This window comes from Melozone crissalis, unplaced genomic scaffold, assembly GCF_028551555.1.
Source record: "Melozone crissalis strain CALT ecotype California unplaced genomic scaffold, PUWL_Pcris_2 ptg000017l_1, whole genome shotgun sequence".
NCBI classification, from domain to species: domain Eukaryota; kingdom Metazoa; phylum Chordata; class Aves; order Passeriformes; family Passerellidae; genus Melozone; species Melozone crissalis.
Window position 1 is genome coordinate 10897965 of NW_026535795.1, and position 23923 is coordinate 10921887.

Genomic DNA, 23923 nt, shown 5'->3' on the forward strand with positions numbered 1-23923 from the left:
CTTGTGGTTGTCCTGTTAGTGGGTCCTTAGTAAGGTGACACTTCAAGTCTTGCCTTGTGTTTTGTGAACTGCTGGTTAGGAGTATACACCTGTACAGACCTCGCATTGATACAGACAGTATATGTTGGAATATTAGGGCAATGCTCTCAGGTGCAGGGTTGTCTTGTTATGGCTGCCCTGGGCAGGGCCAGGAGTTAGACTTTGATGATCTTTGGGGGTCTCTTCCAGCTTGGAGCATTCTGTGGTTCTGTAACATGTGCGATGTTCCTGCCCTGTGTCCCTGCTTGGTGTCAGGGCTGGATATGGGATGTCCTGGCCCGGTGTAAGCATGGATGTGGGGTGTTAGGGCTCGGTGTAGGGGTGGATGTGGGGTGACCGCGCTCGGTGTAGGGATGGATGCGGGGTATCAGGGATAGATGCCGGGAGTCCCAGCTCGGTATAAGGGTGGATGCAGGGCTTCAGGGGTGGATGCGGTGTGTCCCGGCTCAGTGTAGGGCGAGATGCCGGGTGTCAGGTGTGGATGCAGGGTGTCCCGGCTCGATGTAGGGATGAATGCAGGGCGCCAGGTGTGGATGCGGGGTGTCCCGGCTCGATGTAGGGCTGGATGCCGCGTGTCCCGGGCCAATGTAAGGGTGGATGCGGGGTGTCCCGGCTCGGCGCGGGGCTGGATGGGGGTTGTCAGGTGTGGATGCCGTGTCCCCGCTCGCTGAGGGCTCCCTGAGGGAGCAGAGGGCGGGGCGGGCGGGCGCCCTCCCGCGCGCGCCTCTTTGTGCGGGCGGGATGGGCGGCGCGCATGCGCGGCCCGGCCCCGCGCGGGGGGAGCGCCGTTGGCGCGAGATAGGAAAGCGCCGCCAGCGCCGCCGCTCCGGACCCGCGCCCGGCCCTCAGCGCGGCCCGGCTCGGCCCGGCCCGACATGGCTCGCCGCGCCCGCGGGTGAGTGCCGGCCCCGCCGTGTCGCCGCTGCCCCTGCCCGCTCCCAGCCGCCGGAGGCTCCTCCCGGCCGCCCCGTTCCCGCTCGCCGGCCGGACAGCGGGATGCGGGGCGGCGGCCCCGCAGTACCCGCGCTGGGACAGCGCCCCGGCTCTGCTCGCTCGGGAGCGGGGAGCGAGCGGGAGCCCTGCGGCGCTGCCCGCACCGATCCCCGCGCCCCTTTGCGCCAGAGGTCCGGGAGCTGCTGAGCTGTGCCTGGGTGCCCCCATGCAAAGTCCACCCCGAGGGACAGAAGGGAGAGAAATGGAAAGAAATACTCTTTCCTCTGCCCTGGGCAGAATAAAACTTGCCAGCTGGCGCCTAAAGTGGAGGATCTCCTTTCAGTCTGGGCTGTGTGGGTGGGTGTCGGTGAGCTTGGGGCTCGGTGCTGGAAGGAGGAGATCTGGAGCTCTGCTCTGTGTAGTGGAAGTTGCTCCCTCTCCTGCTTTTTTTATCAGGTAGAAATTATAATCTTCCTTTATTCCTGCCTAGCGAGGACCAGGATGAGCCGCATTATCAGGACACGGATTTGGATGTGCCAGAGCAGCGGGATGGCAGGTGCAAAGTCAAGTGGACACCAGAAGAGGTGAGTGAGAGCCTGACATTTGCCAAGATAGGTGCTTTGGGCTGGTGCCTCTGACATGGCACCCTGGGCTTGGGTGACTCCACCCCAGCCTCACTTGCTGGCCATGATCTTGCCTCCTCCTGTCTCTCCTCCTGGAGAGGACCTTGTGTCTTTTATACTGAGCTCAGGCCTGAATGAGGCTCAGAGGTTCAGGGGAGTTTGAAGTGCAGCCTGAAGCGCAAGAGCTCAAACATTTTTAACTTAACGCTGTGAGTACTGAGTGAAACACCACTGCCTGCAGCACTCCTGTGAGCACAGAGGAGTCCAGATGATGGCTGAGGCCTCCAACAAGCTGAAATGTGCAGTGGAAATGTACTCCTTTTTCTGGAGCATTGACACTTGGGATTATGGCTTAGTCATCCTGGCTGAGAGCCTGAAGTTAACTGGGATATTCTCTTCCTTCCTCCCAGTTTCAGTATCAGTTTGTGCTGTGTGAAAACTACAGCTGGGTCAGAACACCAAGAAAGGTGACCTTTGTGGAGGGACCAAAGCCTTGGGCTGATGTTGGGTAGGGAATAATTTCATTATTGAATTATCCAGAGCTCACAGATAAGGATGTCTCTAACAGGCTTTCTGTGAGCTGTGGGAGTTTGCATACCCAGGCTATAGCAGGGATCACAAAAGAAATGCTGTAGAGTCCTGTGGCACTGAAAGAAGAGCACTGTGCAGGTGGTGATACACTTCAATCAGTCAGCTTTCCTGGCCAGACAAAGCCAGTGGCTGGGCTGGGAGATGGACTGTCTGGTCAGGAGTGTTTTGGGGCTGGATAAACAGGCCCTTGTCACAGGGTTTGAACCAGGCTGTAGAGGAACAGAGCTGAGCTCTTGTTTTGTACTTAATGTATGAGCTTGTCCTAGTACAGAGCTCAGAACCAGTCTGTTCCAGTTGGCCTCCATGTACTGGAGGGCTGCTAAACACTGAGCACACAGTGCCAACAAAACCTTGACAGTTCAAAACATCTAACTTGTTCTTTTAATGTCAACAGCCCTGTGGTGTGTGTTTTCAATGTATCTGAAAGTGGATGTTTTTGTCCTTTGCAGGACGAGCAGCTGAAGATGTTAGTGAGCCATTATGGGCAGAATGACTGGAAGTTCCTGGCCAGCCACTTTCCTGTGAGTGACCCTGGGAATCAATCCCAGTGTTTGCATGTTGCTGCTTCCCTGTGTCTGTGCAGTGGGCCTCTTTTCTGACTGTTCTAACTTCATAGCTCCAAGCTGTGAAATGGGGCTGCTTCAGGGCATAGAACGCTTTCCATGGTGAATGTATGGGAGTTGGGGTGAGAAATTGAGGTTCCTGTCCCTGTGTCTGGTGTCCTGGGCCCAGGACCTCCATTTGTGTTCTCTGTGTGCTTGTGCAGGTGCTCTGTGGGACAGCCTGGGTGTATGGGGACTGCTGTCACTTGGGGAGGTTTCTGGGCCTCTGGAGCCCCTGGTCTGACACAAGAATGTTCCCATTGCTGTTCCCAGAACCGCAGTGACCAGCAGTGTCAGTACCGCTGGCTCAGGGTGTTGAATCCAGACCTGGTTAAGGGCCCGTGGACCAAAGAGGAGGATCAAAAGGTAAGTCAGGGCTGAGAGGATCAGAGTGTTGGACTGTCTCTGTCTGCAGAGAGGGTGGAGATGTCAGACCCCTCCTCAGGTGTTGCACACTGTGTGTAATTGCTCCCTGTGGTGGGTACCTGTGAGAGCAGCTCTGTCTGTCCTGCCCTGAGCAGCCCAGGCAGCCATGGTTGGGATGTGATGTGATGTGATGTGATCTAGGCCCCTTCAGGTAAACACCTTCCCTCTTTCACACAGTGCTGCTACAGTACAGAGCTGCCAAGGGAGAGAGCTGAAAAGGGAATTAATTCATCTGCCTGCTGGCAGGTCTCCACCTGGCCTGGCCAGGTTGGATCTAAGAGAAAATAAAACTGGCATTTCCTGTGCCACTGTAGGCAGGCTGGAGTGGATGTCTGAGGTTGGCTGGGTGAATCATGACTTCTGTGAGCCTGTTTCTCTGCTGAATCCAGAGCCAGCCAAGAGGGGCCAGCTCAGACAGACTCATCATCTGTACTTTAGGAAAGTTGGAGTGAGATCCCAATTTTACCAAGGTTTTCTGGTACAGAACATCTTAGTTTGTCAGATTCTCTGTAACACTCCTGCTCCCCAGCTTCTTTCCCTTTTGGTCCCATTATGATTTGTCAAGCCCTAAGGAAGCTTCTCCTGATGTTGTTCCCTGTTCTTACAGCAGAGAAGTTGTTGCCTGCTTTCCCCTTCCCTTTGCCTTGTCCTGACTGCCAGCCTACCCATCCTGGCCAGGCTGGGCTCCCGCTCTCTCCCCATTGCTTTGGCCCAGCTCCTTGGCCTCAGTTTGGCATCTTTGGTCCATTTTTCTGTGCTTGAAAGGCAAGAGTCTGCAGCAGGGACATTTGTTACATGAGCATCACTTCTACCTGCACCTTTCAGCTCAGCACAGCTGGTCAGGGTAGAAATGTTCTTTGAGAACTCTTCAGCCAGGATTTTGGTGAACATTGCAGATTGTTTCATCCTGACTGTGCGCTGGATATTTTAGGAGCCCAGAGCGGATTCAGTGCCCAGAAACATGTGTGCTGGAGCTCTGGCAGAAGTGACAAAGCCCTGGGTGGAGGGTAAGAGGCAAAGTGGATGGTTCTGAAGTGAATTTAAATCTCTCTCTGTGTGTCCTGGTGCTGTCAGGGCATGGAGCTGCAGCCTTGTCTGTCTTGGGTGTACCACACTGATGGGGACAGTTGTCACACAGCAAGGTCCTTGCAAGTAGGGAGGGCAGAGGAGCCCTGGAGCAGGTGGGACTTGGCCCTTGCTCAGAAATGGGAATGTGTTTCTACATCTGGGCACCTGCCAGTCTCCACCCCATCTTCTGTCAGGGGTCATCTGCATTTACAGGTGCCCTGTGGCAAAATGTCTGCATGGAAAGAGCCTCCTGCAGAAATTTGGCAGAATTATTGCTCTCATGAGGGTTGGAACACCTGATAGCCCTGCTGGCTCCCTCCAGCTTGTCCTCCAAAGGGCCCTTCCTTTGTGTGCCCTTACCTGGTCCCAGGAAAGGCAAAGAGCAAAGCCTGAAGATCACTGCACTGACCTTCCCCTCCTTTTTTCCATTTCCTTATTCCCCTCCCACTCTCTCCAAAGGTGATTGAACTGGTTAAAAAATATGGCACCAAGCAGTGGACCCTGATAGCCAAGCACCTGAAGGGGAGGTTGGGGAAGCAGTGCCGGGAGCGCTGGCACAACCACCTGAACCCTGAGGTGAAGAAATCCTCGTGGACAGAGGAGGAGGATCGCATCATCTTTGAGGCCCACAAGGTCCTGGGGAACCGCTGGGCAGAGATTGCCAAGCTGCTGCCTGGGAGGTAGGACCCCTTTGCTCACTGCTGCCTTCCCCACTGGCAGATCTGTGTGTTAGGCTCTTGGGATGGGGCTGGGCAGGGTGGTGGAGCTGCTAGCTGTGCTTTAAAGCTGCTGAAAGTGATGGTTTGTTCCCTTCTGCTCTCTCTGCAGGACTGATAATGCTGTGAAGAATCACTGGAACTCCACCATCAAGAGGAAGGTGGACACGGGAGGTTTCCTCAATGAAACCAAGGAGTCCAAGTCTCTGTATCTGCTTGTGGAGGTGGATAACAAGGAGAAGCAAAGTCAGACAACAGCTGAGAGCCAGGTACTGCACTTGGAGCAGGGTCAGTCCCTGCCCTGCTAATGCATTCTGGAGCTCTTCATCCACCCTTCTGCTGCCTCTCGCTGCCTTTTCCACAGCCTGGTGTCTGCATGGACAGTCTGTGCCTTCCCCAGCCTCCCAGATCTTTCCCTCCAGGAGCCTGAATGTGTTATCCAGGCAGAGGACAGCAGCCTGCTAGAGCTGTTACCTTGCCAATCTCAGCATCAAGCCTGTCTTAGACCCTGAATATTGTTTTGGCTTCATTGTGCTATTGCTGGTGGGAGGAGGAGGCTGCCCCAGACGGTGTATGTGTAGGAGCAGGGTGAAGAGATACAGTGTTCCTTTCCTCTAGAAAAGGAAGCAGGGAAGTACACCCAGTGATTATTTTCATGAAGATAGCATAAAGTTTTTGAAGGCAGGCTCCTGATAAATAGGAAACAGAACTAGTGCTACGTGCTCAGCCTAAGTACAACTTTCTCCTGGGGCACTGTTAAATGAAATCTTCAATTAAAGAGCCCTGTGCTCATTATGTTGCATGGACTCCTTAGGCAGTGTATGGGACAGAGCAGTGAGGGAGAATGGGGATGTGAAACAAACCCAGTGGCAGGTAGGAGGGTGGGCAAAGCTGAATGTGTCCAGGTGCTCTCTGTCCCCAAGGTTTGACACTGCTCCCTTGCTTTCTGCTGATGTCTGGTCTTTCTTTGTGTGTGTGCCAAGAATGTCCTGCCAAACTGGCCAGTGGATGTCTCTGAAATAAAGGAAGAAGATGTCAGTGATGAGGAAGTGACAGGTGTGCAGGAGCTGCCCTTGGAGCTGCCAGCTGCAGAAGTGGCAGAACAGAACGTGGAGGGGACCCCAGATGATGCAGTGCCCGAGGATGGCACTTCATTGGAGGACTCACCTTACAAATGGGTTGTTGAAGCTGCCAACTATTTGTACCCAGCTTGTGCCCCAGCCCTCAGTGAAGCTCTGGACATGATTGAATCTGTAAGTAACAGACCCTTGTTCCTCCAGTTACTGTTAGGGTGTTATCCTTACCCCTTTTGTTTGAGTGAACTTACTGGATCCCCCTGATCATCACCCTGAGGAAGACTTGGTCTGTCATTGCCATGCAGCCTCCCCCTGTCTTCCAGGGCTGGATTAGATCTTTCCAGCTCTGCCAGTATTGCTGTGGGCTTGTGACTTTTCCTAACTGGATGTCCTTGTGCATGGGCTCTGCCTGTGTGGGAGGCTGTAAGTGCTGGCAAACTTGATTTCCAGCCCTTCTTTGTCAGCCAGAATGTGCCCAGCTTTCCTTTTTGTAACAGTTCAGGCCCATGCTCACTGACTGTCCTTTCTGTCCTGTCCTGGGGTGTGATAGGACAGGACAGACTGGGAATAAGCCAAGCCCATTGTACTATGCAGGACAGACCCCTTCACACTGGCATAACTGCAGCCATTTGCTTTCAGTGGAGGTAGCTTCACTGAAATTAGTTATTTTCAGCCAGTCAAGCTGTGCTGAGGTCCCCTGAGTGACAGAGGCACACCAGGGTGGGAGGCTGGCTAAAATCTACAGGGCACTTTGCTGCCATCAGAGGGAAGTTGCCTCTGCAGCCCTCAGCCTTCCTGAGGCATGAAGGAGTCACTTTGCCTCTGTATAGCAAGATGGTGTGCCTGAGGCTGAGCAGCACATCTGTGGCCCTTGGGGCCTGCTTGTGTGGTGCTGGGTGTTGCTGCTGGGGTGGAGCTGTGAAGCAGCTCACTTCTGAACTGGTCTGGGGGTTAGTTTTAATCTGCTTTCAGCTGTTCAGGTTACACCAGAGCCCTGTGCCCAGCTCTACAGGTGTGCTCAAGACTGTGGGTTGCTCTTGGGTGATAGTTCTTCCTTCAGTCCCTGTCCCCAGCCCTCTGCCCAGCTGGTGTTTTTTGTCCCCTCTCTGAAGGGTTGCAGCTGTTTGTGCAGCTGTGCTGTTAACCAAACAGGGAAACCAGCTTTGCATAAATAGAAAAACCTGCCCTGTGCACAAGCAGCAGCTCTCAGCTGGGTCAGATCCCTGCTCTGCCTGTGGCAGAGGAGAGCAGGGCTTGAGCTGTCCCTGCCCAGGCTCCTTCCAAAGCTTGGTGCCATCTCACACCCTCACTTATTTCACCTCCCAGTTCACCAGTCTGTCTGCTCAGCTGCCACCCTGGGCAGCTGCTGACGCTTTCTCTTGTGTGCAGGACCCAGATGGGTGGTGTGACCTGACCCAGTTTGACTTGCCTGAGGAGCCCTTGGCTGGCAGCAGCAGTGGCAGCGCCAGCCCGGCCAGACCAGCGCCCGGCGAGGCAGCCCCGGCACTGCCCAGTGTCACCGAGTACCGCCTGGACGGCCACACCATCTCTGACCTGAGCAGGAGCAGCAAGGGAGAGCTCATCCCCATCTCCCCCCACGCTGAGGGCAGCTTTGGCACCCCCCCCTCGGTGCTGAAGAGGCAGAAGAAGAGGAAGATCTCCCTCTCACCTGTCACAGAGAACGTCACCAGCACCAGCATGTCCTTCCTGGACTCCTGCAACAGCATGACGCCCAAGGGCACCCCTGTAAAGGCACTGCCCTTCTCTCCATCTCAGGTATCTTCTTGCCCTAATGTCATGTATGCCCATCAGCTCTGCCGGCTTTGTGCTCCTCCTGCCTTGAGTGAGGCTGTGCCAGTGTGCAGAGCGTGTTCTGCACTAAAAGAAGGCTCAGAGCTGGTTTGTGGCTCTGCTTCTCTTCAGTGCTGCCCTTCCTTCTTCAGTGGGAGCAGCAGCCTGTGTCTCCATCTGGGAGTGACTGCAGCTTTAAGAAAGCCCAGCTACCCTGTGTGAGGGGCAGGGCATGTGCCCATCATGAGGAAGGAGCCCTATCTGCATATCAGGGTGTGATGGAGAGCACACTGCTGCTGTCCCCAGGGCACTGCTGCTGTCCCCAGGGCATTGCTGCCCCAGCTGTGGGCAGCAGAGTGGCACTAGTGTAAACTTGCTTTCCCTATCTGCTGCCCAGCCTGTGTGACTGAACTGCAAACAAACACCTTGTGCAGATCTGTCTTTCTGGGTCTATGGAAATGCTCCTGGCCTTTGTTGCAAAAGGGGCTCAGGATCTTTCAGCCTTTGCTGTGACTCCCACATTGTCCTCACATGTGGTCTCCAACACATATCACCTTGGAGCACTGTAGTGGTCAGACCCATGAGTGTCTCATGTAGAAGGGGTGGAGTTGTGTCTATAATCAAAATAAACGTTGCTGCATTCTCTAGTACAGTTCCCAATGCAACTCTGTTGTCCAGACCCTCCCCAGCTGTACCTTCCAGGCCTTTATTTCTTCTGTTTCTGCAGCAGAAAACATGGGAGAGGCACCACAGGAGAGTCCAAAATGCAGGTTCAGATGGACTTGAATGAAAGCCCAGCACAAAGAAGAAACCAGAGCAGGACCCATAATATCCCATAATGTCCAGCTCTGCAGAGTGTAAAAAGCAGGAATGTGTGGAGTGAGTCTGAGAAGAAAAAAGTGCATGCCCTGCCTCAAGCTGAGCTTCAGCCATCAGTGAATGTCACAAACACAGTTTTTATTTCCCTAGAGGCTCTTGGGTACAAACACTGTTCCTTATGGGAGCAGAGCTGTCCCTCACTGGCTGCTGGGAAGTAAAACCCTAAAAGAGCTGACACAGCTTGTTGTTTGCTCATAGTTTAAGCTGAAGACAGCTCAGTGCAAGACCTGTTAACTTGTACACTTTGTGTTACGTGGACTTCCCTCATGTTTGCCAGCCTGAGTTGGGTGGGCTGGGATTACCAGTGCAAGGAGAGACTTCTCTTTACTCTGTAACTGGTAGCTCTGATAGTTGTATCAGCTTTATGGGAAGTGTATAATCTTTATAGATGTGAGGGACCTTCTGGCAACTTTTGTGTATCCATGTACAGAACTGTGAGCCTGTAACCCCCACAGGTTTGGGAGGGTTGTTTCTACTTCAGGGTTTCCCTCATATTTAGGGAAAAGTAATGGCTTGTGATGCAATGCTGGGCTGCTTGAGACTGGGTGTCTTCAATTTTTCTTTCCTGTGCTGTGCAGTTCCTGAACTTCTGGAGCAAACAGGATACACTAGAACTGGAGAACCCCTCCCTGACCTCCACACCTGTGTGCAGCCAGAAGGTGATTGTCACCACCCCACTGCACAGGGACAAGACCCCTCTGCTCCAGAAGAACTTAGCGTAAGTCCTCCCTTTCCCACACAGCAGTCTGGTCCAGCTCAGACACAGCTCTCAGTACTTGTCATGGTATTACTAAGAGAGGGGCAAGGCAGGCTGGGGATTTCCTTAAATCACTGTTTTCTCCCCCAAAACAGCTCTTCTCTGAGCTGCAGGGAGTGAGTGTCCAGGCTCACTGTGGGCACAGCCAGTGACCTCTGTTGTGCTCAGCTGCTGGGTGGGCTGTGGCCTTGTGTGAGTTACAGCCTGTCTGATCTCTTGTCTTTCCCTCTCTGCTCCCAGGTTTGTCACACCAGATCAGACATATGTGGTGGACAACACACCTCACACTCCCACGCCTTTCAAAAATGCCCTGGAGAAATATGGACCAATTAGACCTCTGGTAATTATTGGGCAGGGCTGTGCCTTGTGGGGCTGATGAATGCAAATGAGGCACAGGGTTGGGGATGGTTGGGGCAGGGCTGTGAGCAAACTCTTATCTGTGCCAGAACAAAGGGCAGTTTGGTAATGCCAGGCTGAGAGGGGAGGGGTGAAGGGGACATTGTCACAGTGATCATTTCATTGTAAGGAGCTGCAGGACTTTTAGATCTTCTGTAATCCAGCTAAAAATGCCAAAAGCTGCCTTGCATGAGACTGCAGTGCTTGGATTGAGGAACTGGGAAATGATCTGCCTAGGGCTCCCTGAAGAGCTGGATCACCCAGGCCTTGTGTGCACACAGGTCTGATGGCACACTGGGGTTCAGCTGATAAGTCCCCACACCTGCAGATCCTGTAAATCCATCAGGCTAGCAGAAAACCTGTCGTATCTTTTCCAGCTGGGAAGCAAATAGGATTTTGTGTTTGTCCTCCCTCTGTGGGCTCTCCTGACCCCATTGTCCCTTGAGGGGAATGCTTGTCACCCTGCCCAGCACAGAGATTTTGACTGCCTGGTGCTCTCTCTGCCTTTCCCCCTCAGCCCCAGACCCCTCACCTGGAAGAAGACTTGAAGGAGGTGCTCCGAAGTGAAGCTGGCATTGAACTCATCATCGAGGATGATGTGAAGCCTGAGAAACAGAAGAGAAAACAAGGGGTGAGCTGGCTGTGCATCTATATCAGCTGCTAAGCTGCCCTGTGCTCTTAAGGAGTGTTTTGGCTGGTTTGATTCATCCTGCTATAGGTGCCAAAATGTTTTTAGCCCTGTGGCCGTTCTCTTTTAATCAACAAGAGGTGCCTGAGGTTATGACCTGCTTAAAGTACCTCCAGGAGTGTCCTGGTTTATGCTGAGCTCAGGGCTTGTTGGCATACTTGGAGCACCTGGGTCAAGTTGGGCTCTCAGAAGGCTGTGGGATGGCATGAAAAGTCTCAGTTTCCTGGTGGCTTCCCCTTCCTACTAAAAGCTCCAACTCTAAACTGGTGGCTCAAGGTGCCAGGAGGGCAGCACTGGAAGCTGCTGTGCCCTGTGGTGGGGAAGGCTGCACACATCTTCCCCCTGAGGTGCTGGTGCCATGCAGAACTGGGGTGCTGTGGCCTTGGTGGGCCCCCAGGGTGGCCTTAGTAGGGTGGCTTTGTGCTGACACTGGTGTCCCCACATTCCCCAGCTGCGCAGGAGCCCCATCAAGAAGGTCCGAAAATCTCTGGCCCTGGACATTGTGGATGAAGACATGACACAAAACCTGCCTGCCCTCCCCAAAACTGTGTGTTTCAAAAGAGCCCAGGTGAGGGGTTGTGTGCTCAGAGCAGGCTCTGCTCTGAAAAAACTCTGCAAAGCAGCAGTAGCAGCCTGGAGCTGCCTTTGAACAGCCCATGGGGATGAAGGGCTGGATTTCTTCTTTCTTTACACTTTTTCTCCTGGTGCAGCCTGTGAATTTCCTGTCAAGGTCCCTGAACCTGTCCTCCTCGAGCAGGAAGAATGACAGTGGTTTGCTCAACAGAGCCTTTGTGCAAGTGCAGCCAGAGAAAATGTCCTACAGGAAAATGCCAAGCCATTTCAGACCACCAGAACCGGTAAGCCCTGCAGCAGCCACTGTTCTCCCAGGCAGGGTTTATCTGGCAGTGCAGCCCTTGTCCCTTGAGGAGTGAGGGATGGAGCTCTGCACTGCTGCACAGGAATCCCTGCACTGTCAGGGCTGTCTTTACACCATGGCTGGGAGATGCTGAGGCAGAGGTGCCATTTTATGTTCCTCAAAGCCACAGCTGTGGCCTGCTCTATTGGAATTAAACACTGCAACACTGCTCAGCATGTTTGGCCCTGGATTTCCTCATGGAAATCCTCACCCAGAAAGGAATTTGGATGACTGCTCTGGCAGTAAAGTAAACCTTCCTTTTTCCAGTGGGTGCTCCTTGAGTGGACAGCAGCAAGCTCATCTTTTTTTGCTTTTCAGGGCAGAGCAACTCTGAAGTGCTGTATAAAGGTTAAACAGGAAGGTATTTCCCACCCCTGTGTTTTTTAGGGTATTTATGGGTAGTGGGGAAGGCTATGTGCCTTAGGCAGCATAGGCTGGCTTTATCTTGCTTTATCCTGACCCTGTGGCAGTACAGAGCTCCAGTGGCAGTGTGACACCTTGTACCTTGTGCTGAGGTTGGTGCTGTTACCAAGCTACCAAGCTCTGCTCCTCAGCTCTGCACAGCTGTGCTGGAGTCACAGCAGCCTACAAATGCCCTCTGGGGCATAAACAGATCTCTCTACAACCTTCACTCACAGGCAGGATGCATTCATGGAGGGGTATCCCTATTAGCTGGGTTTAGATAAAGTCTAAGTGTATGGAAATTTGGACCATAATTTTGTAGGTGTTTTCTTGGGTTAAGTCACTTGAGGTCTCTGGTAACTTCAGTGGGGATGGAAACATGTGCTGTCCTTGTTGGGGGGTTAAACTGCAACTAAGAGCTTCTGTGATGGTGTTTTCCCATCCCTGGAGGTGCAGGGTTGTCCTCAGGAAACTGCAGTGAGGGGAGATCTGTCCTTGCATTAGAGCTGTCTAGTGAAACCTATTGCTTCTGACAAATAAATACCCTTCAGCCAGAGTAATTCCTCCTCCTTCCCAAAATAAACCCTTCCTAAGCACTTCCATTTCTCCTCCTGTCCTCACCAGGGTTGTGTTGCTCTGAGAGCTAATGGCTCTGTATAAATAAACTTTGGGGGTGACAGGGAGGCAGCTGCTGTGGTGACAGAGCACAGGTGTGCAGTGAAATCCCTCTGCCCACAGGCAGCAGGGCAGTCTGTGCTGCTGCTGCCTCTGGGGATTTATTGTGCTGCTCTGGTGCTGCTGGCAGGCAGTTTTTAGTTAAGGAAGCTGATCCAGCTCTGGGCTGAGCCTCAGTGGGCCCAAAGCCACTCTGTGGCAGTGTGGGACATTCCTGCTGTGACAAACACTGGAGCCCTGGTTCCCTGCAGTGTAGGTATTTCCAGGGCATTGCCTGTGTCCTGGCATTTACCAGGGGATCCTCAGGGGCTTTCCTGGAGTGCAGAAACACCTCATGGGTGCCCTTTCTGCATGCAGAGGCTGAAGCACTCCTGGGTTTTGGCTCCTCCTTTGTGCTGAAACTGAAGGTACCAGATTGCTGTTGAGGATGGCATTGGATCGAAACAGACCCAGGGCCCAGCAGCTCCTGTAGGAGTTGAACTGGTTGGCAATAAACTCCAAAGCTGTGCTTGAATTTCTTCCATCATTCTGGAATATCTTCAGGGCAGTGAATTTTAATAGGTTTGTGCTTTGGGGTTTTTGTCTTGAGGCAAGTAAGAGAAAGCCCTGAAGGGGATTGTCTTGAAGTGGAGCACTCACCTGGGAAACTGCCGACCCTAAACCCCAGAAATTACCACCTCAGCTGTGAGGGGTAACTGGTGGTGGGCAAGGTCCTCCTGGCTGTGAGATGGTTTCTGAAGTTTTATTTCCCTTGCTAGTTTTATTTATTTTTTCAGTCTTTTAGAGCAGGATATCACGAGATGTTTGTCCTTGGCCTTGACTGTGTTGTACACATCCTTTCTCTTCCCTCTGCAGATGACCAGGGCTTGGAAAGCAGTGGCCTGTGGTGGAACTCGAGACCAACTCTTCATGCAGGAGAAAGCTCGACAGTTTTTGGGCACATTGAAACAGAGTCACACATCAAGGACCTTAATCTTATCATGAAGGATTGTTCTGCTTTCTAATCTTATTTTTTAAACCTTTTTAATAAGTGGAGGGGGAACCACAGGAAAAAAATATCTTCTGCCAGGCCTTTAGTATATGGGAGTGGATTCTTTTTTCCCTTCAGTTCCCAGGTAGATCTACATTGTAATAAATGGGGCTAACTGCTGGCTAGTGTGTGGAATGCAAGCTTTGGGATCATTATGGAAAGGCAAACAAGGGAGGCTTGGAGAGCTGACAGCAAGACCTCTCTCTGCAAGACCTGAGTTCTGGAGAACTGGAAGCAGCAGCTGTGTTGCACCTTGGAGCAGCAGGTGCTGGAGACTGACCTCCCAGCATCCCTGGATTCCTGCTGCTGCTCTGGTACCTCAGCAATGACTTTGTGAAGGTTCCTGCATGCCTTGAGTGTCCCTCCTGGCTTTCCCCAGGGGATGGAGTGTCCCCTGGGCTGGAGAAGGAGGAGGGAGGCTGTGGTGCTATGGGGTGAGCTGTGCCTGGAGCCCCTTGCTCCCTGTGGGGCTGCTTTGTGCTGCCATGGCTCCAGCAGGGGCCTCTCCCCACGACTGTGCTCCCTCTTCCAATAAATGATGGTGCTCACGTCCCTTGGACTCTGCCTCTGCCTCACAGCACTGGGGGAAGGCAGCAAAGTGCTGGGGTTTGTGTGGGCTCTTTGCTTTTTGTCCTGGCAAGTTGTTGAATTCTTGTTGGCTTTTCAGCAGGGAGAAGGGATTTTCTCCCCACACACACACTGAGTTTCATCAGCTGTTCTGAAGTTTTGGCTACTTTATGTAAATCAGATTTCAGATCTCTGCAGAGGTGGATGGAGGCTGGAGAACAGCAGCAGGAGTGTGTGATGTAGCAAAGCTTTTCTGTCGCCCTTCCTTTGGAGACTAAAGTTGCTCCATGTATCTATCCAGTGTGGGAACAGTAGCACTGCCCAGGTTTGAGGTAGCCAAGGATGGAATGTGGGGATTTTAGCAACATATTAACTTTGCAATTGGAAAGGTGTTGGGAAAACTGCAGAGCAGCTTGATGGAACAGGAAGAGCTTTTTTTGGGTGAGCTGTGCTGTGCTTTCCATGGCCAGAGCCAGCCTGGCAGATCTGCCTCTGCCTGGGGCTGTGCACACAGCAAAGATGTGCCCACCCCAGGGTGCAAAACCAGAGCTGGGCTGTACAAATCTCCTTTCATGTTGTGGCTTGTGCTGGAAATAGAGTAAAAAAATCCTTGCTGACAAACTTGTTAATAAAACCTTGGATCCTGGGAAATAAGGGAGGTTTAGAAACCCAGCTAATTTTTCATTTTTACAAGCTCAGGGCCAGAGCAAATCCATGAAGTAATTTTTATTTCTGTTTCTCGGTGTTGCTGTGTTTGCTTTGGAAAGACAGCTGGGACCACTTGTCTGAAAGCCTGGCTTTAGCTGCTCCCATTCTGGTGTTATTTTAAGAAAAATCGTCATAAACCCATCCCTCTCTGCTGGGGCTTTGGTGGGCTGGGCTGTTCCTGCACTGGTGACTGCACAAACCCAAGCCTGGAATTGCAATTCCTGGAGCTGTGAGCAGGCAGGGGCTGCTGCAGGATAAATCAGGCTGTGAGCCTGGCACCTCTGTTTGAGAGCTGTCCCCAAATTAAAGGAGGATGAGACAGAATAAACTGCTTCTCTGAGGCTGTAAATCCAGGCAGTGCAGGCTGTCCTGTACTGCAGAACGTTTATGGAGAAAGCTCAAGGGGCACAAAAATACCAAGGTCTGGCATAGTTGATGAGTAAAATAAAGAATTAGCTTTTAATTGGAAAAGGGAGCTTCTTCTAGTATTGAGGTTGCCAGTGTGGTTTGGCTGTCCTGGGGCCCAGGAATTGACATTGGTGAGGTAAAAATGGTCGTACTTTGTTTTTCCTGTGAGTTTGGATGCTCTGCTTTCTTTCCAGTTAAAATCTCATGGAAGTTGAACTTCATGCTGCCTGTGGAGTTCCGCCTGAGGCTCCATGTCCCTGGCTTATGTCCCTTGAGGCCTCTGCAGTGACACAGAGTGACCCAACCTTCATTCACAGAGGGGAATCTAGATGTTTAATTTAGCTTTAAATGAAAAACCAGGATGAAATTGTTCCATGAGCATTGGCTGTGTGTGGGAGGAATCCCCTCCCATGGCCCAGCTTCTTGTACAAACTCCATATTCCACTTGACTTTAAAGTTTGTCTTTTGGTAGTTTGCATTCCACAACAGATCAGATGACTCTCTGGTTGAGTCCAGACATGGAAAAAGGGTTTTAAAATTATTTTAAAAGGGTTTTTGAAAAGCTTTTTACCAGGAGTGGGAAGGGAATATCATAGCTGGAGCTCCTGGGTTGTGGCAGTGCCCTGACTGCTAACAGGACGTTGTTTCCAGCTAGGACAAACTTAAAGAACCTGGGAAGAGTAAAAATAATGGAGTAAGGAGATTAAAAAAGGAGATCCATGTTTTTTTTATTGGCAATCTTACTTTGGATGGAGCCTGGTGTGGCTGAGGAGCACTGAGCTCACACGGCTCCGTGGTCAGCAGTGTGGGAGCTGCTGTGTGTCCCTCCAAGGGCTCTTAGCTGCTGGGCTCTATCTGTTGCTCAGAGGGATTTCACACCTTTTTATCTCGTTTCACAGCTAATTCTGCTAAAGCCTGTGCAAACAGCAGGTTGCTCACAGGGGACTCTTGGTTCCACACCCACAGAGAGAGATATCTGACCTGGAGGAATGCAAGTGGTGAACAGAGAAATTCTTCGTATTTTGGGCATTTCTTGCATTTGAAGGAAATACAAGAAAAAGATAAATGATGAGGCCCTGCTAGGGAACAGGGTATGAAACCAGCCCTGGCAAAGCAAGGGCTCTGTGGGCATGGGATCCATGTGTGTATTCCAAGGCTTTGGAGCTCCCCAGATATTGGCAGCTGTGGCAGGAGACCCTGCTGGCCTGGCTGCAGTTCCTGCTGCAAGCCAGCCTTGCCCTGCTGACCTCTGATGGCTCCTTAGTGACAGAGTAGGGGAATTTCTCCATTACAGCATCATTAATAGCTCAATATTAATTGGTTACACCTCAGTGATGTTCCATGGGCTTTATCACTGCTCAGTGCAGGAAAGGACCCTGGGATGAGTGCAAGAGGGTGCTGAGGTTGGGGTGGGGAGGTCCAGGGTTTCTGCTGTGCCAAAAAATGCTTTGATCCTGGGGATTACTGACAGCAGCAAAGTGCTTCCTCTCCTACCTTTGCTTATGGGTTTTATTGAGTACTTGCTCAGCAATAACCTTGTAGAATTTCCCATGTGCTTTTTTTGACACTCTGACCTGTGGGTTTAGAGATTTGGGAAATTAAAAGGATGATTCTAGCTGGGCAGGCACGTGCTGAGGAATAGCTGAGGAGCTCCTGGGTCTTGCAAGAGATGGAGACCACTTGTGCTAAGGGCTGGCTGCAGCTGGACAGGAAAGTAACTGTGATTTGGGAACTGAAATCCTGCCTGCCCCTGTTTCTGGAGTGAGAAAACTGCAGTTCTTCATCTCTGCCTGAACAGAATAATCAAATGTTAAAATATGGTACTAGGTCAGGGGAAAACATTTTCCTGTGGAAACTAAAGGGTCCAGGATGAGGAAATAAATGCTTCCACTGAGAAGATGTTAGGAATGAGAAATTTCAGGGAGTTAAAACCCTTGGTGTGAAAAGACTCAGCAAAACTACCTAAAGGACAAGGACAGGGTCACCTCCCCTGGCCATGGGCAGCCTCTGGCCTGTACCAGTGTGGCTGGCAGTGGCCAGAACAGCTTGTGAAAGGCAAATCTAATACTTTATAGCAGGTTTGTGTTTGTAAATGCTTTATGTTTGGTTTTGTTTTCCCAAAATTCTAAATAGATGCTGTAGGAAAATAAATAGATGTTGGATTCCTAATCCCCCTTAGATTTTTTCAAAATTTGTTCAGTTTTGGAAAGTTAACTCAAAGCTTTGACTTTGAGCAAGGCAGCCAGCCCAGGGAATGGGATGCCTTGTACAACAGTGATGTCTTTAAAGATGGGGTTTGGGTTTTTTTTTTTGGGTTTTGGTGCCATTCTGTTGTGCCCAGTTCTGAGTTCAGCCAGGGGCACTGGGCTGCTGAAAGTGCTTAATTCAGTCCATTGGGGAAGGGAGAGCCCAGAGCCTGGCTGTGAAAATAGAGTCATCTGTAATTGTACAGGAGGTAGCAGGTGCCAAAATTGCTGTCAGATCTGCAGAAAAGGACCAGATAAGAGAAGAGAAAAAAAAAAAAAATAGAAATTTTAAATTCAGTTCTGCTGATGTACTGGTCTATTCCCAGGGTCAGTGTAAATCGAGGTTTGAATTAAGCCAAAACAGCCCAGTTAATGTCTAAATCTGCCATTTCTCAGGCCCTGTGCAAGCAGACAAACAAAAAATCAATATTTGCTCTAACTGTTGCTAAGTTTTCTTTACAGATTAATTTCTGCCTAATAATCCCTGCAGCTGCAGCTCTCTGGAGCCCTCCCTGCCATGGCTCCTGTCCTGCCCCATGGTTCCCTCCCAGCCCATGATCCTGAGGGGATGTTTGGGGACACTGCCTGAACCCCTCCTGCAAAACCCACCCTGCTCTGCCTTTGGGGCTGCACCCAGCATCCTTCATGGCAAGGGACGGATGAGGGGATTGAGGCTTTCTTTAGTGAATTTGTGGATGACACTGAGCTGGGAGTGTCGATTGTGACGGTGTTCACAGGGGTCCGAGGATGAGGGAAGAGATGAGGCTCTGACTCCATGTTTCAGAAGGCTGATTTATTATTTTATGATGTATATTATATTAAAACTATACTAAAAGAATAGAAGAAAGGATTTCATCAGAAGGCTGGCTAAGAACAGAAAGGAATGATAACAAAGGTTTGTGGCTTGGACAGAGAGCCTGAGCCAGCTGGGCTGTGATTGGCCATTAATTACAAACAACTCTGATGAGACCAATTACAGATGCACCTGTTGCATTCCACAGCAGCAGATAATCAATGTTTACATTTTGTTCCTGAGGCCTCCCAGCTTCTCAGGAGGAAAAATCCTAAGAAAAGGATTTTTCATAAAGAGATGTCTGCAACAGTTGATCTGTTGGAAGATAGAAGAGCTCTGCAGAGAGACTTGGAATGGTTGGATGGATGGGCAGAGTCTAACAGGATGAAGTTTAATAAATCCCAGTGCCCAGTCCTGCATTTTGGCCACAATAACACCCTGCATGTTATAGGCTGGGGATGGTGTGGCTGGAGAGTGCCCAGGCAGAGAGGGACCTGGGGGCACTGATGGACAGCTGAACATGAGCCAGCAGAGTGCCCTGGGGGCCAAGAAGACCAATGGACCTGGCCTGTATCAGGAATGGTGTGGCCAGCAGGAGCAGGGAGAGCATTCTGCCCCTGTACTCAGCACTGCTGGGGTCACACATGGAGTGCTGTGTCCAGTCCTGGCCCCTCAGTTTGGGGAGGACTTTGAGGGGCTGGAACACATCCAGAGGGGGCAGTGAGGCTGGAGAGGGGCTGGGAGCACAAACCCTGTGAGGAGCCCCTGAGGGAGCTGGGGGTGCTCAGCCTGCAGAAAAGGAGACTCAGGGCTGCCCCCATCACTCTCTGCAGCTCCTGAAAGGTGCCTGTGCTCAGCTGGGGCTGGGCTCTGTCTGCAGCAGCACTGACACAGCCAGAGCACACAGCCTCCAGCTGCAACAAGGGAAATACAGGCTGGATGTTGGGAAAAAGCTTTTTACTGAAAGAGTGATAAAGTTCTGGAATGGCTGCCCAGGGAGGTGGTGGAGTCCCCATCCCTGGGTGTGTTTAACAAAGCCTGGATGTGGCACTGGATGCCAGGGTTTGGGTGAGGGGTTGGGGCTGGGTTGGACTTGAAGATCTTGGAGGTCTCTTCCAACCCGGTTATTCTGTGAATTCTGTGGAAGGAAATCTTTTCCCCCTCTCTGGATGTCAGGTATCATTTTTTCCAATCCCACGCCGTGGCAATGCAGATGGATTTACACCCAGGCAGAGCCGTGTTGAGTGAGCCAGGAGCTGGTTTTGTCCCTCCTTTCGAGTTATTTCTGGTTTGAAGGCTTATTCTCCGCTCCTGCCGCTAAGGGGGAGTGTTGCCACGCCGAGGAGCAGCTGGATGAGGCTGAGGCCGCGCATCCTTCCCCTCCTCGCAGCTGCTTTTCCCTCCCGGAGCGGTGGGAGAGGCAGGAGTGAAGCAGGGATGGCCCCAGCATCACAAACACCCTCCTGTTCTGTGTCAAAGCGGGGAGGGACGCGAATTTCAGACCCAGCTTGCACAATAAATGAACTCCATCCTTTGTAGCCACATGGCTTTGATGTGGGCTGAGCACTGGTTGATTCAAGAGGATGGAAATTGGTCAAGAGTGGGGAGGGCATGATGAGGATGCAGGTGGGTGGAAGGACCCTCGGCTCATGAAATGAGCTTTCCTGCTATAGGAGTGGATGAAGATGAAGAGAAATGCCCCAAAACTGCCTGTGGAAAGGGTCCCTCCCTGCCTGGAAAAAAGAGTTAAAAATGGGGCTTAGAGGCTCTCTGGGGTAGGGCAGGTCAGGATCTCTGCTTCTGGCAGCTTTCCTGTGCTCTATGCTTGTGTCATCACTGCTGTGCTCAGGCTGACCTCAAGGTCACTCCCCTGCCCTGAGAGAGACACAAAATGTGTGTGCAGGTCAGATTTTCCCTCCTTAGACCCCCCCAGTCCCTCTGCCCATGAACTGCAGATAACCCCCCCTTCATCTCTCATTTACCTCTCCCTGCACAGGGTTTTGGGATCTGCAGATGCCAAACACGCTTGTTTATGGTTTGCTGGTGTTAGAATTGTGAGTTTTCCTCAAAAATATGTTCTCTTTTTAGTTTCTGACTTCACTTCAAATGTCATCCTTTTTCTCTTCTTCTTTCAGGGCCACCCAGGGATTTTATTCACAGAATTGGAATGAGCTGCAGAAGGGATAAAGATCATTCATGGGAACCTTGAAAGAATTGTCTGAGCTCCATGAAACAGAGATTAAAAATAAAACAGGGAGGTGAAGCACAGGCTCCAGCACGAGCTTCTTATAAATACTTGTCCATGAAATCAAGAGCTCTTCTCACCCTGCTGGGTGACCTGCACAGGGACGAGCTGCTGTATTCCCCTCAGGAGTGGGTAAAGAGGAGCAGAGCCCAAAGGCAGGGAAACAGCAGGCTGCAAAACCTGCCAGATCTCAGTGAAAAACATTTGTGCTGCCTTCTGCCTGGGGAAAGGGACAGGTGAGCTCTGCTGGGTGTGGTTTCAGAGCTGTGGCACCAAGGGAACTCCAGGGATAAAGTTCTGGAATGGCTTCCCAGGGAGGTGGTGGAGTCCCCACCCCTGGGTGTGTTTAACAAAGCCTGGATGTGGCACTGGGTGCCAGGGTTTGGGTGGGGGGCTGGGGCTGGGTTGGACTCGATGATCTTGGAGGTCTCTTCCAACCTTGTGATTCTGTGATTCCTGGGGAAGAGGAGGAGGAGAAGAAGCTGTAATTCCTCACTGCCTGCAGGCACAGCTTGTGATGCTTTTGGTGCTGGTGTGAAAGGAAAGGCCCTCTGCTGCCTGGGAACCTCCTGGCCAAAGATCTGGGGCTGACCACTCCTGTCCTAGGGTGAGGTTATGATGATTGCATCTCCATTCATGTGTTCTGTTCATGCTGGATATTATGTTCTGTACCTTCAAGACGGCTCTGAAGAGTGAAAGTTTTGTTTTGGTTTCTTATCAGCGGCTCCCCCACAGCTGGCGGGACACACAGACAGGGCAGTACTGGTGCTGCTTTTGCTTTTTGCTTTTGCTCTTCACTTTGCTCTCACTCTTGCTCCTGCTTTGCTCTTGCTCTTGCTTCTGCTCATTAGTTAGTTTAGCTAAACAATCCAAATTTTCCCCTGGACTGTTTCTCCTCTCCCTTTTTTGGAACCCCTCGAGCCTGCTCCAGACTGGGCCCTGGGAACACCCAGAGTTTGCACCTTGTGGCTGCAGCAGCTGCCCCAGCACCGGAGGGACTGAGAACAGAGCGAGCACCCCCAGAGAGACTTTCTGAATTTGTCACCTTTTTCAGAGCAGTGACAGAGTGGTGTCACCTGGTATTGTTCATTCTGTGTGCTGGGGGTGCTGTGCCTGTTAAATAAACAGGTTCTTTTCACTTCTCTCTCAGGAATTCTTCCTGAACCAGTTGGGGGGAGGAGCCGTGTGGGTTTGCTTTCTGGAGGGGCTCCCCTTTTGCAAATTCTCTCCCAAATTTGCCCTAAACCAGGACAACTCCCAACCCTCAGCCTCTGTCCAGGCTGGTGTTCCTGGCTCTTGCATCCTCCCATCACAAAATTCTCACAAAGCACTTTCCTCCAGACTGGTACTATGGGTATTTCCCCGCTCAAACCCAGCCAGACCCCACTCTTGTGCACCCAAAGCTGGGAAATTCCAAGGAGAAAAGCCTGATCTGGTGCTGTGCTGGCTCCCTGTGCCCAGGCAGAGGCTGACCCCAGGGAGGATGGCTTGTTGAGCTGGAAATGCTGGGAGATGCTCTCTGGGTGCTCTCTGCAGCTGTCCCTGTGCAGCTTGCCCTGGTTTTGGGTTGGGCAGGGGATTCACACCAGGTATTTATGTCAGAAAAGCCACTCTGAAGCATAACCTGTTTGTGTAACTCCTCCTGTTGCCTTCTCTGGGTAAGTGACCTCGAGAGGTGTCTTTTTAGATAAAGTGAAGGGAGGTGAGCACTTTTTCAGTCTGATAAAAGGCCATGCTGTGTCTGTCGTGGGTGTTTTGAGCATTCTGTGGCTAGCTGGGGACCTGCTGAGTTTCCTCTGTTATCAGAACAAGCCACATTGAAATGCAAAACCCTCCCCATCTCTCTCATATGTTTTTTTAAGATTCCAGTTGGAGGGTTTTACTGGTGCCCAACTATTCTTATCTCCTGCCCCTGCGGCCACAGCACTGGGCCAGGGATGATTCCAGGACTTTGGGAGATGGAGAAGGAGCCAGGTCAGGGTGGGAAGCTGGTGAGAGCACAGTGGGATGATGCAGTAAGGACAAAGGGCTTCAGCTCTCCATTGGACAGGAAGGCAAAGCTCCTGTTTCTAAGGATCAGTCTTCCTCCTATGAAGAAAAAAAAAAAAAAAAAAAAAAAAAAAAAAAAAAGCCATTTTAGGTATTGCTGATAAGGAATCAACTAAATTCCTCTTTTCTAGGTCCCCATCTCTGCAAGAGATCACTCAGCTATTCAGCTAAGGCTTAGCACATGGGGCTTTTGAAAACATCTTGCTGCAAGTGCTTGGAAAATGCTATCATTTAAATCCATAATAGCTCTGTTAGGAAACCTGCCCCAGGCATTCACATCAGCTCCTGGTGGGGCTGTGTGTGTGTCTGGTGCATCTTCCCATCACCCCAGCCATGAATAATGTGATTCCAGCACAACACCAGCCTGCCTGGGCTTGGAAGCAGCTCAGGCCAGGGGCCAAGAAGTGATTCAGAGTGCCTAGGTGGGCTCCCAGCCAGGGCTGGGGCTGTGTGACAGAGCCTGGTGTGCTCCCAGATGAGCTGAGAGTGCTCCATCTGCTGCTGCCAGTGTCATCCTGTGCCCCACCGGGGTCTCTGTTGGGTGGTGGGAAGGCACCAGTGTGTCCTTTTCTCAGGAAAAAACCAATTTCTGGAGCAAACCTGGGAGCAAAGAGCTGGGTGCCATCAGCTCTGTGACACCCAGACACGTCCACGGCAGGAGGTGTCAGCAAACCCTGACCATGCTGAGCTTCTGGTGCAGTACTGAGGTTAGAGAGGGAGCTCTGCTGGACCCTCTGCTGATGCCTCTGCCTGCTCTTCTCATAAAATATGGATCTGGGAGATCTGGAGAGCTCTGCTGCAGTTACTGAAATGCTTTTACATCATGTATTGCTTGCTGCTGCCCACACACTCCCTCCTCTGAATAATCATCAGTTTCTCCTATAATTCTGTTTATTGCAGGCTAGCTATGGTGACACACTATCCTGCACTGAGGAGTTCCAAGCTGCAGTTCCAGGTCCCACTTTCTGCTCTGGGGGTGCAGCCAATATATTATATATTATATATTATATATTATATATTATATATTATATATTATATATTATATATTATATATTATATATTATATATTCCTGGGGTGCTGCTGGGGAGGGAAATCCTTCCACAGCCTCTCTGTCAGGCTCCCCCTGCCCAAGATGGCATCACAGCAGGTAGCCCAGAAATTAATAACATCATCATTTTTCCTGTGTGCTTTGGTAAGCAGGCTAATTAATAATGATGGGTCAACAGTTTTTAGGATTTTAGGATTAGCAGCAGGTTTAGAGGAGGATCATGGGCATGTCTGAGCTGCAGTGTGCAGAT

General features: G+C 51.3%; 1 protein-coding gene across 2 annotated transcripts; it reads left to right on the top strand.

Moving 5' to 3' along the window:
• The first annotated feature begins 914 nt into the window (after nucleotides 1–914).
• Nucleotides 915–13562, top strand: MYBL2 (MYB proto-oncogene like 2). Of its 2 annotated transcripts, XM_054274757.1 has the most exons (16): nucleotides 915–934; nucleotides 1463–1556; nucleotides 2636–2707; nucleotides 3062–3154; nucleotides 4742–4962; nucleotides 5111–5267; nucleotides 5982–6047; nucleotides 6078–6251; nucleotides 7464–7850; nucleotides 9323–9462; nucleotides 9742–9841; nucleotides 10415–10528; nucleotides 11037–11136; nucleotides 11206–11210; nucleotides 11296–11442; nucleotides 13434–13562. In XM_054274757.1, exons 1-16 carry the CDS (start codon nucleotides 915–917, stop codon nucleotides 13560–13562), a joined length of 2019 nt encoding a protein of 672 aa, XP_054130732.1. The 2 variants fall into 2 exon arrangements, with proteins under 2 accessions (XP_054130732.1, XP_054130733.1); XM_054274758.1 differs by lacking the exon at nucleotides 2636–2707.
• The last annotated feature ends 10361 nt before the right edge of the window (nucleotides 13563–23923 follow it).

Coding starts and splice junctions, on each gene's coding strand:
- MYBL2 (XM_054274757.1), top strand. CDS start 915: ATGGCTCGCCGCGCCCGCGG. Junction 7,851..9,322: donor TGCCCTTCTCTCCATCTCAG/GTATCTTCTTGC, acceptor TGTGCTGTGCAG/TTCCTGAACTTCTGGAGCAA. Junction 9,842..10,414: donor ATGGACCAATTAGACCTCTG/GTAATTATTGGG, acceptor TTTCCCCCTCAG/CCCCAGACCCCTCACCTGGA.